General features: G+C 41.3%; 1 protein-coding gene and 1 pseudogene across 1 annotated transcript in view; one reads left to right on the top strand and one right to left on the bottom strand.

The window, feature by feature from the left end:
* Window positions 1-2218, bottom strand: part of LOC116620819 (A-kinase anchor protein 9) — a 49666-nt gene extending 47448 nt beyond the window's left edge. Inside the window, exons 1-3 of the mRNA XM_048723648.1 lie at window positions 2026-2218; window positions 1587-1874; window positions 877-957 (exon numbers count right to left, since the gene is read on the bottom strand). Coding sequence (XP_048579605.1) covers window positions 877-957; window positions 1587-1874; window positions 2026-2079 — 423 coding nt within the window. The 5' untranslated portion in view covers window positions 2080-2218. The remainder of the gene's footprint in view (window positions 1-876; window positions 958-1586; window positions 1875-2025) is intronic.
* Window positions 2219-4957: 2739 nt separating this feature from the next.
* LOC116620865 lies at window positions 4958-10521 on the top strand (annotated as a pseudogene).
* Window positions 10522-16960: the final 6439 nt, after the last annotated feature.

A 16960-nucleotide genomic window follows, 5' to 3' on the forward strand; every position in this document is an offset into this window, starting at 1 on the left:
CTCTTCCATAAGCGAAACCATAGAAATTAAAAGAAGTGCCTCTCAATATGTCTGATTACAAGCATAATGTAGTTTCTTCAAGCAAAATTGACTGTACTACTACTATCAAAATTAATTGTCCAACAATTTAACATGATGAGAAGAGCAACCAACTACAAAACTGAAAAAAGTAAAACGACACTTTCATAACAAGTATCTTGACTGTTAGAGCTTGTTAAGTCAAAGAGACAATTTCAACAGGCAACTTATGGTATGTAGCCTATGATATGTATCTACATTACGGCAAACTAATAGTGAGCACTTGATGTATGTATCAATATACTGAAACATGCATAATTTGTAAATAAAACTCTATTCCAATAGCATTGTCTGAGGCAACAGCTGGTGGATGTTGTGGTGATAAAAGAATGTTCAAAGTTGACAAAACTTAATGATTATGCTAATGGTATGGGGTGCACAACCTAAACACAACATTTATTTCCAATATCAGACCAATAGCTATGTCACACAGTAATCTTTTTAATTTACTAAGGCAAAGTATACCAATATTAGACTTGGCAATAAAAAATACATGCTGTGAATCTTAACAAGATGCAATGTAAACACTTGGATTTCAATAGGCATTATGAAAAGGTTATAGCTATCCAGTGGCTAATTAGAAATAGACTGTGAACTTTTTATTTAGATATTGACTGCTACAAGTAACTTATTTATGTAAGAGAACATATATGTGGTATATCACACTAGAAACACCTTTCTATCATAACTTAGATTTGATCAAATAGTTTTTCAGCAAAAGAAGGAGAGGAAAGTTTATATTTAACTCCTACTCTTCTCAATTCAGTAGAAAGTAAAGAATATAATCAGTATAATCACCTCTGAGATGTAGGATTCCTCGCCACTGGTATATTCCCCACTTGCATAGCTCCCCGACTGCCCCCAGTGGCCTTCTTCGCTCTTCAATAAGAATAGAAATCAATAAATTTTTATCGAAACTAAAGCAACGCTATATATATTTTCATTTGACAACATAAGAAAAAAAATTATATCAAAACTGAAGCAGCACCATTAGATTTATTGACAATATCATTACCAATACACCAATACAGTTTGGTAACAGATCTAGTGTAATTATTTGACACTCATTTAGGAAGCATATTATTCTGATAGTGATAAGTCATCCCTTGAGCGTCCTAGGCAACACTTCGCTTTGTTAATTAGAGGCATGGATGGAAATATATAGTCAACAAATCATAAACCATTATGCGACTTTACTACATAATGAATCATAAACACTATATAAATACCTAAAATATATGAGACTACTTTTTTTTCTAGGGAACCGTAGTAGTGATCATGCAGTTAACTCTGGTTATTTGTATTTCAACTCGAAATATTTGATTTGCAAACTAGCTTGCAATAAAATGCAACCCCTTAAAACCACTTAAGTGGAATAAATTCGGGGTAAGCATATAAATAAAGGATCATTACTTGAACTTGAAGGCAAGACTCTGAATGTTTTCTAAATTAGCAGGAAGCTTACATACTACAATTAGTAAGTAAGAAGTCGGACGACACAACTTTACCTCGAAAGGAATAGGTGACCCAACTTCGGAGCCGATTGAAGGGGCATCCATATCTGTATCGGCCTGGCTGAGTTCTTCAACCTCTCCCTCTAGGGCTTGTCCATCCTTCCGTTGTTTGACTGAGTCACCCGGTAGGTTGTCTTTTCTCACTAGACCCGTCCCAGAGAGATCGCCCTCACTTTGCTCGCTAGCACTCGCGCCGGATGCAGCAGAACAACTCTCCTGAGCAGTTTTGACCCGCTTCTTCCTCTTCTTGCCCTGCTGTTTCTTTTTCTGAAACTGCAAGAGCTGTGGAATACAATAAATGAGACAATTATACCACTAAGTGATGATATCAGCTGGAACTCACAACTTAGTGAAGAACACAGGGAATTCCAAATGAACCGAACTTCGCGCGCTACGGCAAATCGTCCACGTCACAACTTGAGCTAAAACATACCTTTTCCTTGCCCGCTTGCAGCTTTTTCTGCCTCTCAGAATCGTCATCATCCATACTGGAACAACGTAGTACGTGGATCTCCGAAATCTGTAAACTAAATCATGCACAGGTTTGAGCTTTTCTGAGTAACCGCCATTTCGCGTGTCGCTTCAGTTGATTTGTTGTGCCGGATCGCGAAAGTGTTCGGGCACTCTTATGGTCACGTGACCCATCGAAGTAATCGAGAAATCATCGTGGATGTTTCGGTTTTTCTTCGCCGCCAAGGGAAAAAATTTGTGATTAAAAAACCAATCAGATTGGTAAAACTGAGAACTGTAAAATCTGCAGCACCTTCACGGGAAGATTTTGGAATCACTAACACGCTGGAAATATCGCCCTTCTCTTATGTTTAATTTATCAACAATCGGTGATTGTTATAAACACATTTTACTTGGCGAGTCGGCGGGGGTAAGCCCCCAAATCCGAAGAAAAAAGGAAAAAACAAGGGGGAGAGAATAAGAGAATGGTAAATAAAAAAGAAAAGAAAATTCAAGCAATTTATTGTTGACGTACTTGTTCACAGAGACTTAATTTTTGTTGAGAGTGCGATCTCTATACCGAAAATCAAATGCACATGTAAATTCATATCAACAATGAGAATGCAACCCCCCGGGGGAGGGTGTCTTCCCATGGGTAAGTACGCAGCTCTTACAAGCTGCAATTTGATTGGGCAAATGAACAATATCCGCACCTCCACACAAAGAACGAGAAGAATAGAGACAAAAGAACTCCTTTGTAGAACAAAGATAATAGGAAACAAAGCAGCTGCGTACTTACCTGCTTACTCCTTCCCATGTAGAACTGATAGGGATGCTCGTCGTATTGCGGGTCAAAATCGGGCCTCAGGTATTTTTAGGGGGTATCCGAGAAAAAATAGGCCTTTTTCAACATGGCCGCCGAACATAAATGATAATAACCCTTGAAACTGTGACTATAACTAATGCTTGTTTCGGAGGGGGGGGGGATGCTCTCCGCCATTTTGGTAGATGTAAGTTTGTGCTAAACTGAAAATTTATCATAGTGCAATCCTATTCGTCTGCAACTGTTTTTGTGAGTCTTATAGTCCAAAGCTAATAGGACCCTTAAAAACGCACAACCCCACCACAAAACCAGGCCACGCCGGGTCTGTGACGATATTCTTGTCATGGCTCACAAAGGCTTTCTTAAAAAGATAATGCTATCAAAATGTATTATTAAACTTGTTGTTGAAATTGCTAAAATAGTTCCATGGCATAAACAAAATAGATGGGTTGTCCGATCCGACAGTCCATACATTTATTAACAATTAGACTACGAGTTCGAGTTTTCTATGAGTCAATAGATAGTCAACGAGGCGCGTAGAGGCGCGTTGACTCATAGAAAACGAGAACATGTAGTCTAATTGTTTTAGTATAAATCCACTCAGATACTACTTTCAAATAAATAACGATTTTGATTATTCTCAGTAATACTAACCGCTTTTGTCGCTGCTTTGTCGCTACTCACTATTTATGGCTCAATATATAGTGAGTACGGGAGCCAATCAAATTGCGAGATTCATATAAAATATAATATTATGTGAGTGGGTTTATACTAATTGTCCAAATACTGCCACCGTTTCGAAACGTTTTCTTTTTTTTTGTTTTGATTTTTACTAATTTGCCATGCCTTGAGTGCACAAAATACGCTTTTGATACCAAAGTACTTGGGAAGTTTGTTTTGCTTCTTTTCATTGCATAAACTATGTGCTCAAAATAACGCTTTTGATACCAAAGTACTTGGGATGTTTGTTTTGCTCCTTTTCATTGCATAGACTCTGTGCAGATGCAGCTTTTAAGAGAGCAACAGGACCAAACAAATGACGAACAGCAATTATCCTTCCATTTTCCCAATTGTGACATAAGAAACACACAAATGCCTTTGGGGGGTTATATAAATCCCTGCATCGATCCACATTTGGCATTCGGCGTGAAGACATCAACAGGAGAAATACTAAAAACCGTAGGTGAGTTCTCATCAGGTTATTTGTCGTATCTGCTATATGCTCCTAGGTTGATTTATACTCAAGCTAGATTGTTCTTCGTATAATATTCCACAATACGTTTCGATACTAGTTTTGTCACTAGAAAAAAGGCCAAAATTAAAAAATCTCTTAATCATAAATTCTAATGATAAGAAATCATCCTAAAAGTTAGAAAAGAAAATATCAATGTTGTCGACAAGTCGTAGAAACACCAGGGACACACCTTGATGAAGTATAGTATACTTATTTCTTTCCTCAGGATAACAGCATGAAGCTCCTGTTTGCCCAGGTCTGTCTGGGAGTCGTGGTGCTTCTTGGTGCGTCTGAAGATTTCTCTTCACTTACTAATGAAGACCAGGGAGACGATGTACAAACCTTGAGGAAGGAAGTCAAGATCATAAAGAGCACTATGGCGGCTCTGACCCGTCAGGTAAAAGATTTCGTCAAAGAATGTTTTGATTTATTTTGAATATTGTGAAAGAACAGATTCGAAGAGTTCTTGCCAGCCACACATTCCTTGTTTTATACACTCTTTTTTATAAGAACGTCTAGTTTTCAGGAGGCTGGGACGTTCTTATTTTTGGGACATTTTAAGGCATGTTCTTATCTAATCTTAAATTTTAGTGTATATAAGAAAATAGTACCCAATGAATTATTAGGAAGAGCGGTGGGTGGAGATTATAGTCGAACTTTAAAGCGGTAACCCTTGCCAGAGCATTTAAATCAAAAGCAAATATTTTCCGACTTCGTATATTGACCGCTAAATAGAGAGCTCTTTCGCTTCGCTCAAATAGTTGTCGCCGCGAAGCACGAAGCCTCTGGTACCCAGGGTACCGCTTAACCAAACCTTATTTGAATTAAGTCTTATTTTGTAAACTTGTTTGGCAGGTAATGCTTCAGCAGCTGTTTGTTGAGGAGCGAATCCGGTCCGAGGCACAGTCCGGAGTGGAGCAGATTCGACACGCGCGAGAAGGAACGAGGAACTAGTACGGCAGCACTCACTCGAGTACCATGAGCATTTTCGCGATGCACGATCACTCGAACAACATCCGCACGGTCGGGTTGGGCGAGTTCGTGGGAGTTCTGAACGGCGTGAAGTTCCGCACGAGGCATAACGACTACCGTCTGTACATGCCGCACCGCACCAGCACCAAGTACCCCGCCGTGGAGAATATACCCTTCCCCGACGTACCCCCAGAAGTAAGGCTCCGTACACATACACAACAATTAAAGTCGGGTACACATTTTAGCAAACAGTGGCAAGTACCACGGCGTGGAGAATATACCCCTTCTCGACGTACCGCCAAAGATACCAAAAATACAAATACCACACCATCTGGAATATCTAACGTTTCCGAGGCGTACTTCCATCAGAGGCAGCCCCTTGCTGGACGTAATGACGTGAGCGCGAGTCACGCATTTTTTAACTTACTACTTAAAGCTTGGTACAGACAGAAATAGCAACGTGAATCCTAAGCTTGTTACACATTATTACTTACTGTCTGTAAATTTGTCCTTCTGCACTTTAGCCACCGTCGTTGATGTTGTGTTACCATGATTTCTGTTTCTAGGTTACGTGCAAGACGATTGGAGAGCAGGTTAAGGAAATGCACGAGTGGCTTTCCATAAGGCTTTCCATAATCAAGACTATTCTGTCCGCGTTTTCGGGAGTACTCCCGACCCGTAATCTGTTACCTTGAGGGGGCGTGGACCAAGTCTGATTCAGGTTCCATCGAAGAGGGTTTTGAGAGTGACAGGCATTTCATCGATGCCAAGAGCTGGCACGATCTACAGGAGAAAATCCGCTTTACCTCCTACGCCGGACGCAAGGACAACCTCGAGAACTTCTCCTACCTCCCTACCACTATCATGAGCGTCATCAACAATGGCACCCCCGAGTTTGCGCAGTGGAACTACCGAATTCTCTGTAACCCAATCAGCCGTGACATACCTCTAAACAGGCTCCGAATGGTAGATGAAGTCGGGATGAGGCTGGCTAAGCAAAGAACATATGAAGAGCAGTCGAAAACACGCAAGTGCACGCTTCCAGTTGAACCCTTTTGACAAAGATACCTTCGCGGAAAGGGAAACATTGAAATGGGCTTTGCTTGATGAGATCATGTACGAGGTAAGGTTTCTTTCGAATATGAATATATTATTGAGAATCCCATCAATTTTGAAATCGGCGTGTAGCTCATTACCCTGGTTACCAGAGACTCCGAGCTTCACTACCAAAGAGCCGGCTCAGTAGTTGTCGGTATTGAAGCTAGAAGCCTCTGGTACCAGGGGTGGAAGCTCATATGTCACGCCCTACAGCCGCGATAGCCTGTTGCAAATTGAATTCTCTTTCTTGACGGACATCAAGACATCTTAACCCTGGGTACCAGAACCTCCAGACAGAATTTCTGTTCTCCAGACTTTTCTCGTCCATTGCACAAGTAAAAAGTAGCAAGCTCTTGCTGCTTTATTGCAATTGAAAAATGCAGTGGAATCTAGAGCGTTTCTTTAAAGTTAGCTCATTAGAGCGCAAGACACCCGTGGGGGACTCTACAAAAGTTGACGGTGTTGATTGTCCTATCTTCTAGGGTGTAAAATTCTACCAACTGCTATCCCTCAACACTTAGGGGGTGCTCAAATATTCTTCCGATTCTGCTATTCTTCACACTAATGGATAATCCTATTCAATTACAAGTGTCGTCACAATATGGATGTGTTAAGGACCGCAACAAAATTCTCAAAAACTGCAAATGTGCTTCCAGTGCTATTTCTTACGGTTAGAAATTGCTTCTAAAATTGATACTACTTGTAAATATTTTTAGGGGACTTTGTTAGGGTAACTTTAATAACAGGTCAATCGTTTAGGCGTACAAGGCTAGGTATTCGTTTGTTGCGCCTTCGGATTTTCGGCGGCGCAAGGACCTTTGGAACTCATGGTAACTAACCAATTTCTTGATTTACAGATTCCAGGTAAGAATAACTACAAAGGAAACTTAAGAGATGACGCTTTTGACCTCTTGGCGTACAACCTCGCTCCGGGCAAGCAAGATGAGGTCTTGAGAGCTGACAGGTATCACCGCTGGTTCATGGTCGGAGCAAAAGGAGCCATGGGGTCATCTGTAAGGCATCGTGGCTACGCGGACGAGAACCTGTTCATGGCGCGAACGACACAACCCAAGGTTTGTTTATGCGCATTAACCCTAACTTTAGGGGTGAGGGAGTATTTAAAAAAGACAATGAAATATCAAAATAATAAAACAAATTGTGATCAATATCGATTAATGAAATGGCTCTACTGCTCAATAAAGTAACTTGCAGAAACTTGCACGCCAAAAACTATTTGATGATTGTCCGTACTTCTGCAACTCTATAAGAAACGCACTAGACCCTCGGGGTTGATGTGAACACCCCTTAGCCATGAGTGGGGTTGGGTGGGTGAGTGGGGTCTATACACCCCACATATTGATGAATAGCTGCTACACCAGTGCTAGCACTTTCAGCGTTTACCAAGTTCTTTCAGCTCTTCAAGCTAAGAACATGCCTTTGCGCAAATGTCCTGTCAGAATGAATCTGCTTTTCACTCTGTTTACAGGTTGCAGGGATTGATCTCGAAAGTTGCGTAGGGAAAGGCATATGGTAAGAGTCTGTAAAACCCAGCACCAAAAGTGGACTTACGCTACCCCCCTGGAAATCATCTACCTCACTCCCCTAAGCAATTGGAATCCCTATAACACCGTTGGGTAAGACCGTCGAGGCAGGAGGGCGCAATGGAGGCAATGTTTTCTCAATAAAACTAGTTATATTACTATATTAGCCTCCTGTGTTGTTATTTAGGGGAATTGTGGCGCAGAAAGGGGTTTAATCCCTCGAGAGAAAATTTCCCCCACCAAAGAGAAGAGAGAGAAGAGACAAAGGCAAGCAACTCAATTTCACCTACACCAGCTTCGAGCGAGTTCAGCGCGAAAATAAAAAAGCTTTCGGCAAAATTCCACCGGCAGATGCTGCAAAGATAATTTTCACAACAGTATAGCGAGTTTTAGAGCGATACCTCTCGCACGGGCCAAGAAAATCAATTTCTAGTTCGATAAATATGGAGACCTGACGATGATATGCACCAAACGGCGGGCCCAATGGCATCTCGGGAATGCAGAACCGTTGGTAAATCGCCTCCCGACCCTACCCTAGAGCGCGACAAAAGAAAGGAAAAACTATTGAATAACCCGCAACAATTCCCTTAAAAACACACACAAAGCTAATATAGTAAATGTAACTTGCTTTATTGAGGAAACAGTCAAGATGAGCGGGTTAGTAAATGGTTTTGCCTAGGTTTGTCGCGCTCTAGGGTAGGGTCGGGAGGCGATTTATACATTCCTGAGATGCCATTGGGCTCGTTGACTATATTTGATTAAAAGTAATTCAGATACTTACTTGAATTAGCCTATGGACAGCCGATGGATGCTTTGTTTGGCTGTTTTGTGCGGGATTGTTAATTGGCGGCGTCGTAATGGACCTTCATTAATACTCTCAACCAATTTGTCAATTGTTCAACCTTTTTGAAAATGAAAAAAGTTAATATATTAAATTTTTATGTTTCTTGTTAAGATGGGTTCTGGATAATTGCTTGCTTAATCCCCAGGTCAAGATTATTGGAGATGAGACTGGCGACAAGACTCTCAGTAAAGCTTGCATCAAGCTACGAATACAGGTGAGATGCCGCCAAAACCTCGAGTACTTGGCTAGGGGGGCAAGTCAGCGTTCGTGCTGAAGTTTGAAAAAAAAAAATCCAAAAGATAAGCGTATGTCAGACATTTACGAAGAGAGAAAGGGGGAAGCTAGGAGTTGGCCCAGTAACTCCTGGGCTTTGAGCCTAATGTACCGCGTTCGTTTGACATCTTTTCTGGACATGTTCTAGAGGAATCCCATCATTGGCGACAAGTTTTCCAGTCGTCATGGACAAAAAGGGATATGCAGGTAAGTGTCCACATCGCTATCGCGTGCAAAATAGGTTCATGTGCCTAAACAACACCTCCTTCTCCCTCAAAATCCTGCCTACGATCTTGCTGTGCGTGTTCTCATTTCTGTTGTTATTTTCGATAAAGTAGTGTTATCCGGAATAGCTAAGTCGGCGCCTTGTTTTCATTTTCTCATTTTGTTATTTTTGATAGGGCAGTGTATTCTTAATAGAAGAGTAAGCACCTACTTTTGCAGTGTTCTTATCATTAAAAGAAAGAACTCTCCCGATATCATTAGTAAACTTGAGAAAATAGAATTGAGCCGTTTTTGCTGTTAGAAGGGCTGAATTTCTAAGTGATTAAAGCGTATTTACGTTTAGTTAACTACTCGAATGAGCACCGCATTTATATACGAGTTTGGTAGCGCACGAAACCTTGAAACACGTAAGGTGTGCTCTCGGACTCCAACATCATTATTCTTTTTGCTCTTTCAGTCAAAAGTGGCCGGTGAAAAATATGCCGTTCTCGGAGTCCGGGACACCCGACATCATCTTCAACCCCCACGGTTTTCCGTCTAGAATGACAATAGGTACGCACATCCTGCACCATGGCTCTTTTACGTTAGAATGCTTCATAGGTTCTTATATACGAGAAATCACACATTGTCGTTTTTAAACTGAATACTTAAAATACTTAAAAGTATTCAGGCCTTGTCGCGGACGTAAGCACAAAAAGTATCTGCATTTCAATAATCGAATTCCTGTGTTTAGGGTTAATCTTGGCTCTTAATAACTGTTGAAGGATGGTTTTCGTATTGAAACTATCACAAACCCCCTCCCACATCCTACAGAATTTTTATCGTAATACCATACTAGTCCAATACTCTGACAAATGTATGCATGCCCTTGTTCTCTTCCATTAATTTACCTCGTTCTCTGATATGTTCTAGCAGCCCCAATAGGCCAGTTCAGAGCTTAAGAAAAGACGCGGAAAGAAACGATCGAATCGGACCAAATGAACGATTTTGAAGAATAGTTTGTAAAGCGGTCTTGGAGAAAAATCCTTCCTACAAATCCTTTTTACAAGATATGGGAAAACCAACCACATTCATGTGTTGCACACTTATTGTTTTACCTTTCGACCGCATTTTGTTGTGAATACGGCCCGATATTTTTTTACGGATAGATTTACTTCGATCAGTGAGCTAATTTGGTCGACTTCTGCTCGCAAAACACCAATGAAAACCCGCAACAACAATCAACTTTGGTACCTCAGGTAAAAACAAAATGATTTTTGTCCACGAAATTCAAGTTCTATAGCATGAGCAGTCGATCTCTTAGCGGCTATTTTACATTCTCCTCTAATCGCCAGTAGTTCGTAGCGCTTTCGGTGGTGTGAGTACCTTATTAAGACGATTGCATTTATCTGTTATCTTGGACGATACCCCAACAGGTATGATGATCGAGAGTATGGCGGGCAAGTCAGCTGCACTCAACGGCCACGTGTACGATGCCACACCCTTCACCTTTTCCGAGGATGACTCGGCAATCGACTACTTTGGCAAACTTCTCGTCAAATGTGCGTACTTCGCGAAACACATGTCACCTCATATACACAAAAACCCAACAGTGAATGATGACGTCATCGTTATGCGTGTCATCTGATTGGCTATGGCAGGGTGTCATGTGACCTTTTCTCGTGTTTTACTTGAACTGGTCCACGTGTCATCGGGTGCCCTAGCGAACATGATCATGACAACGTTCTGACACTGTATCCAATGTTCATTCCTTGTTGGTGAAGCTCGGGGCATGTTAAGGGCAAATGTTAATTATATTGTCAATTTTATAGCGCTAAAATCAAGAATTCTTCATTGCCCCGACTACCTCCCCCCTTTTATGATCACCACAAAATGACGGGTCCTTTTTGCATTTAATAGCTTTCACATTAATTATTTCCAGAATTTTGACAACATATGAGTGATCTTTCATAAGAACCTATTCTTCCCCACAAGGCTGAATAGGCTCTTATAAAAAGGGTGCTTAAAATGCAAAATTTCCGCCTCTGTAGGTTCTTAATCTCAAGGTTCATATACGCTGGTGTTTACTGTACCACTGAGATACAAAGATTTTTTAAACAGAAACATCTGTTTTTAGCCCAACCTGTTCCGCAGCTCACTCATTCTCGCTGTACGCAGCGGTATAAACAATCTGTGCTTCTATTTCTCTGACAGCTGGTTATGATTATTTTGGCACGGAGCGCTTGTACAGTGGTATCGACGGTCGTGAATTCGAGGCAGACATCTTTATGGGTGTAGTGTACTACCAGAGACTGCGGCACATGGTGGCAGACAAATTCCAGGTCAGCAAATATAGTAGCTTGGTCATCCAAGGTTCTCCACCAACGCTATAGGCAGGCAGAAATGTAATCGGGTGTTTAGTCAATGAGACACGGTTGCCTGCATGCTAGACAAATGAAGCGGTCAGTTTTCAAATGCTACCAAATATATATTTTTTAAATATATATTTTTTTGGTGGAACAGCGAGTGATGACGTTTCGTTATGCGTGTCATCTGATTGGCTCGGAGACGAGATGTCACGTGCCTTGACCTGGTGTTTTACTGGGGCTTGGTCACGTGGTGTCGTCTGCCGGTTGCTACGGTGATCATTACAACGTTCTGACGCTGCAGACTCGTCATCTTTAGTCACATTGGGAGGGCTGGTGATTTTGTGCTCGAAGGCAAAAAGTCTTCCTGGTCGTTGAAACATTGATTTAGCTTAGAAGTTGGAACCTTCAAGTCCATACCCGATCGTATGTTACAGGTGGCTCGTTTCTTACCTCGTGTTCCTTTGAACAGGTCCGAACAACGGGGCCCATAGACGCACTGACGCATCAGCCTGTCCAGGTAAGGTTATTTACTGGTATTTACCTAATAAGTGAGGCTCGATGGCCATGCTGGGAAACTTCACCTCACGATTGTCGTCCAGGTATGGTTATTTACTGGTATTTACCTAATAAGTGAGGCTCGATGGCCATGCTGGGAAACTTCACCTCACGATCGACATCCAGGTATGGTTATTTACTGGTATTTACCTAATAAGTGAGGCTCGATGGCCATGCTGGAGAACTTCACCTCACGATTGACGTCCAGGTAGGGTTATTTACTGGTATTTACCTAATAAGTTAGGCTCGATGGCCATGCTTGGGAACTTTACCTCACGATTGACGTCCAGGTATGGTTATTTACTGGTATTTACCTAATAAGTGAGGCTCGATGGCCATGCTTGGGAACTTCACCTCACGATTGACAGTCGGCGGTCATATGATATAACGAAGATGTAATGAGACGTCCTTTAAATCCGTCCATCGTCCATTGCTACTTAATTCCGATTCAAATCATCTGCTTTCCTTGTTTTGCATGCCCAATAAAAGATCTGAGGTCACGTTTTATAAATGGCCCTTATGCAAGGACAGACGAATTGCATGACGGATCGAGACAGTTAACTGAGCGTTTGCTAGTCCCTGTTTCCGACAGCCCCTGACGAGTCGTGATACTATATCCTTAAGGTTTACGTTATGTTTTGTAGGGTCGTAAGTGGCAGGGAGGTATCCGTTTTGAATAGATGGAGAGAGATGCGTTACTAGCCCACGGCACTTCCTTTCTTCTCCAAGATCGCCTTTTCAACTGCTCCAATAAAACTATGTAAGAATGGCTGAAAGAGCTGGTGAAAAGATTTTGATGGCGTGAAATGTGCTGAGAATATTTTGTTGGTGGTTTGTATTTGTATTAACGTCGACCATATCGCTATAAGTATATGTTGGCATCGACGGCGACAACGAGGAAAAACAACAATTGCAACTGATTCGAGAATTTATTGATTTTTCTGCTAACTGTACTTTAAACACGAGGTTCCGCTATAAAAGGGAAAGCTCCTTCTACCCCGGGGCTCAAGAACAATCGGTTATCAATCAGCCGTCAATGAGTGAACATGTCAGGACAAGTGCTTTGAGCGTTAAATTCAAAACTTATATTCTAAACCAAAATAAATATCATTCTTAGAGTTGTCCATCTAAAAATGTTTCTATCTATCGTAAAATAATGCTATACCAAGCTGTGTGCGCTCTAAAATACGAGCATTTTCATCAGCGAGAATAATTTATGCAGGTGCGCTAGATTATGGATAGCGCAAAATTTAAAATTTTGCACCGAAAACGTGAGTGGACAGCAAATAACCAATTCAACAATCTCTTAACACAACTGTCTTGTTACCTGTGCAAAAATAGTTTTATTCCAGCCGACTGAGGCTCAGAGATAAGCAATTTTACAGAAGGCTTATAATTTGTGACTGCTATCGTTGCAGTGTTATGATTATAATTGCAAATTCGAGTCCGGGGGTGGGAGGAGCTTTCCCTTTTATAGCGGAACCTCATCTTTAAAGCCGCATTGTCACCATTTTACTTCCGGAGGTCCGACGGAAAACCTCAACCGTTAAAAGACAAAAGAATCTATTAAAATCCGAGATATTAAACAGGCCATACGCTCTAAATTATCAATCACATCCTCAAAAAAACTTTCAATAAACACACTGCTTTCAATATTTTGAAATATTTTTCGTGTTTTCCGTTAAAAATCATCGGAGATAGTTACGTAATCGACCGGAAGTAAACTGGTGACAATGAGGCTTAACGCTGATTGTGTCATTCGCAGGGTCACGTGTGCACACAATGTGGTAGCCTTCTTTCGCCACTTCTAGACAAGCCTCCAGTCGAGCTGGCAGCGGCGGCCGCCTACTGGGAGCGCCGTTGGTACTGCAAGCCATGTGAGTCGGGCGAGCACATTGAACTCCTTGCTTTCCCTTACGTGTTTCGATACCTCGTAGCCGAACTAGCCGCCATGAACATTAAGACTTCGCTCGAGATAAAGAAGGTCGGAGCCGACAGCTAAGTGTCCATGGATGGTTCGCGTATTTGTAGGGCTGCGTCTTTTGCATTGAGCAGAAGATGATGACAGTGATATCGAGAACATAGCCTGCTGGCCGGCTCTCATTCGAAGTTTTTCGGACACTCGCGCGCGACAGGGGTTCCAATTATTCGAAATCAAAACATTTCCGAATATCGGCGAATGCGAGCCGGCTAGCGTAGGGTACTGATAGGACCCAATGTATTGTAAATACAATAATAGAGAAATAAAAAAGACAATGTTTTGTATTTCTTTCTTTTTTTACCCTCCCCCCCCCCGTTTTTTTACTACATATTGTCTTTCTGATTGTATAGTGGAACAAAATGGTGCAGCATCGTTCAGTGGAACATTTCAGTGGAACATTGAAATTTGGCACAGTGACAGAGAATCTCTCACTGAGCAATTCTGGATATCGACCCACCACCAAAAATGTACACTTACGGTTTTATAGAGGTTTAATCAATTTCCCTTTCTTGCTCAATAAAACCAATACTTTCCATGCTACGGTCACAAGACTTAGTCCAGTGATGGATATTAAAACATGTTACAGTTTAATGACAAAAATAAACCACGCCCCCTTGATACTTACAGTTTTAGGGGTGGAATAAATTATTTCCTTTAATCAGCATTTAACCCAGTGCCACTTATTGTACAACTTTCAAACTCCACATAATTGTTATACTCTTTACAAATCTTCATTCGAGATATGGACCCGCGCCCAGACCTGAAAACTTACAGTTATACTAAAGATGATACGAAAGAAGCATATTGCTTAGAGTGCCTTTCAATACAAACTGAGAACTAAGAACCCATATACTAACTTATAATGGTATATTGCAAGATATTCCCAACCGTATAGCCACGCCCCTATTGTACTATACAATTATACTAGAGATGGCACGAAGGAGGTAATCGCATATATAGTTTGCCTTGAGATACAAATCCACATGCTTACTTTTATTGGTATATTACCGGATATAATAAATTGCATTAACACGCCCCTATGGTATTCACAGTTATACTAGTGATGACAGGAATGGAGGTATATTGTCGTTTTTACAAAGTGCATTCCAATACGCATTTCAAGCTAAAAACAATATACTCGCCGATATTGAAATATTGCAGGATATAGTTAAATGTATAACCATGCCCTTATAGTACTTACAGCTCTTCTAGAGATGGCAGGTATGGACGTATAGACAGAACGTCATTCCATTCGAACTGACTAACACAGTTTCACAAATGTTTGGTCTATCAAAATACAAAAAAAAAACGTGCAGGACATTGCCCAAATTGCATTAACAGTTCTAGATAAGATTAAACAAATTGAACCTTTTTAAAAAAAAAAAAAAACTGGGAAGCTGAAATTAATAGTGACTGTTGCTTTTAAGATAATCATTAAGTTCACCGCAACACCAATAATAAACAAAGAATAGGCAATTTCCTGAAGAATGCTTTACTGGCGTGGGGTCCCTTAACAAGTAGGGGTTATTCAACCCACATGCTCAACATCTGTTCCCGTGTCCCCCGGAGAAGCACTGATACAAAAAATATGTTTCTGTAAGCCATTTAGTTTTCACTATTCACTTCTTCCTGTCTCTGTGTCATGGCCACTCAGTCCCCACCGCACCTGCACAGAGCAGTGCATTTAAGCCCCGTCTTGATGCCCTTGCATCTCCTTTTGCAGCCTTTATCGGACTGGCAGCCAAACTTTACCAGCTTGATACAGGTTGACATTGGAGGGAGCAGGCTCCAAAGAGGACGCCATGTGCCATTGTTGAAAGATTCTTAGCCCCAATCGGTTGGAGAGGGCATAACAGGCTGCACCACAAGAGACTGCGCCCGGCAATAGCCAGCCTGGCATGCCGCTCTCTTGCAGTGCTGTAGCAGGGCGGCGAATGTAGGCGGGTTTTCCTCCCACGGGATAAGCGGGATCTCCTCACAACCATCTCCTTCTCCATCTCTCGTAGAGGAGGACTAACATAGCGTTCAAGGGTGCCGATGCTTGCCAGAACTGTTTCTTTGTTATGAAGGTCCGATAAGCAGTCAAAGCCGATGAAACCTCTGGGAACGCCTCCCAGGCATTCCACGTACTCGTTTTACCTTTTCCACCTTTTTTGGCAGAACAAGGTCTGGTCACATGAATAAAAGTTTGAGTGAAGACAATATGAAAGGCAATTCTGAATTAATTAATCATGGAACAAGTAAAATAAAAAATAATCGATGATGCACGTTCCTACTCAATAGTCTTGAAACAAATACGTCCTAGGACCTAGAGGTTTATAATAGCCAGTACTTTGCGAAAATACTAAAAAGTGATATTAACAGGTTTTATAATGCATAACGTACGAAAAAAACAACAGACGTTTTTGATTTCGAAAAGGTCTGTGTCTTTTTACAACTAGCATATACAGTATGCATGCTTGGCATAACAATGAAGTTATGCCTTTTTTCTGCAATTGATTTGTACTGGGAGTGGCTCTTCCTACCGTTATGACTGGCAGGTTGATAGTGTTCCATTTTTGAATATGCAGTGCTCCGATTACTCTCTCAACACCTCCCTCGCCATTTCTTCAACGTCGCAATTATTCACCACACTTGGACCCGGAGAAGTCCAATTCACAGCTAATGGTAACAATTATCTCATTTCTGATAGCACTGTAAGTACACTTTTCACATCGTGGTATTATATACGCAAGAAGATCACTCCTGTCGAATAACAATTATGTGCTTTTATTTATCAATAGCGTGCTATATGTATGGTATATATTACGCTTATGCTGTCTCTAGTATAACTGTAAGTTCTATATGGGCGTGGTTAAACGCTCGACTATATCCTGCAATATACCATTATAAGAGTGACCGTCTCAGACGAAGAAATTTTTTGTTCAGAACAAAAATACCATCTTTTGCCAGGAGATAGCCCTTGATGACCTTAGTATTCTGTGAAAGTTTAAAACGAATCCGATAAATATTTTTGGCTTGAGA

This window comes from Nematostella vectensis, chromosome 2, assembly GCF_932526225.1.
Source record: "Nematostella vectensis chromosome 2, jaNemVect1.1, whole genome shotgun sequence".
NCBI classification, from domain to species: Eukaryota; Metazoa; Cnidaria; class Anthozoa; order Actiniaria; family Edwardsiidae; genus Nematostella; species Nematostella vectensis.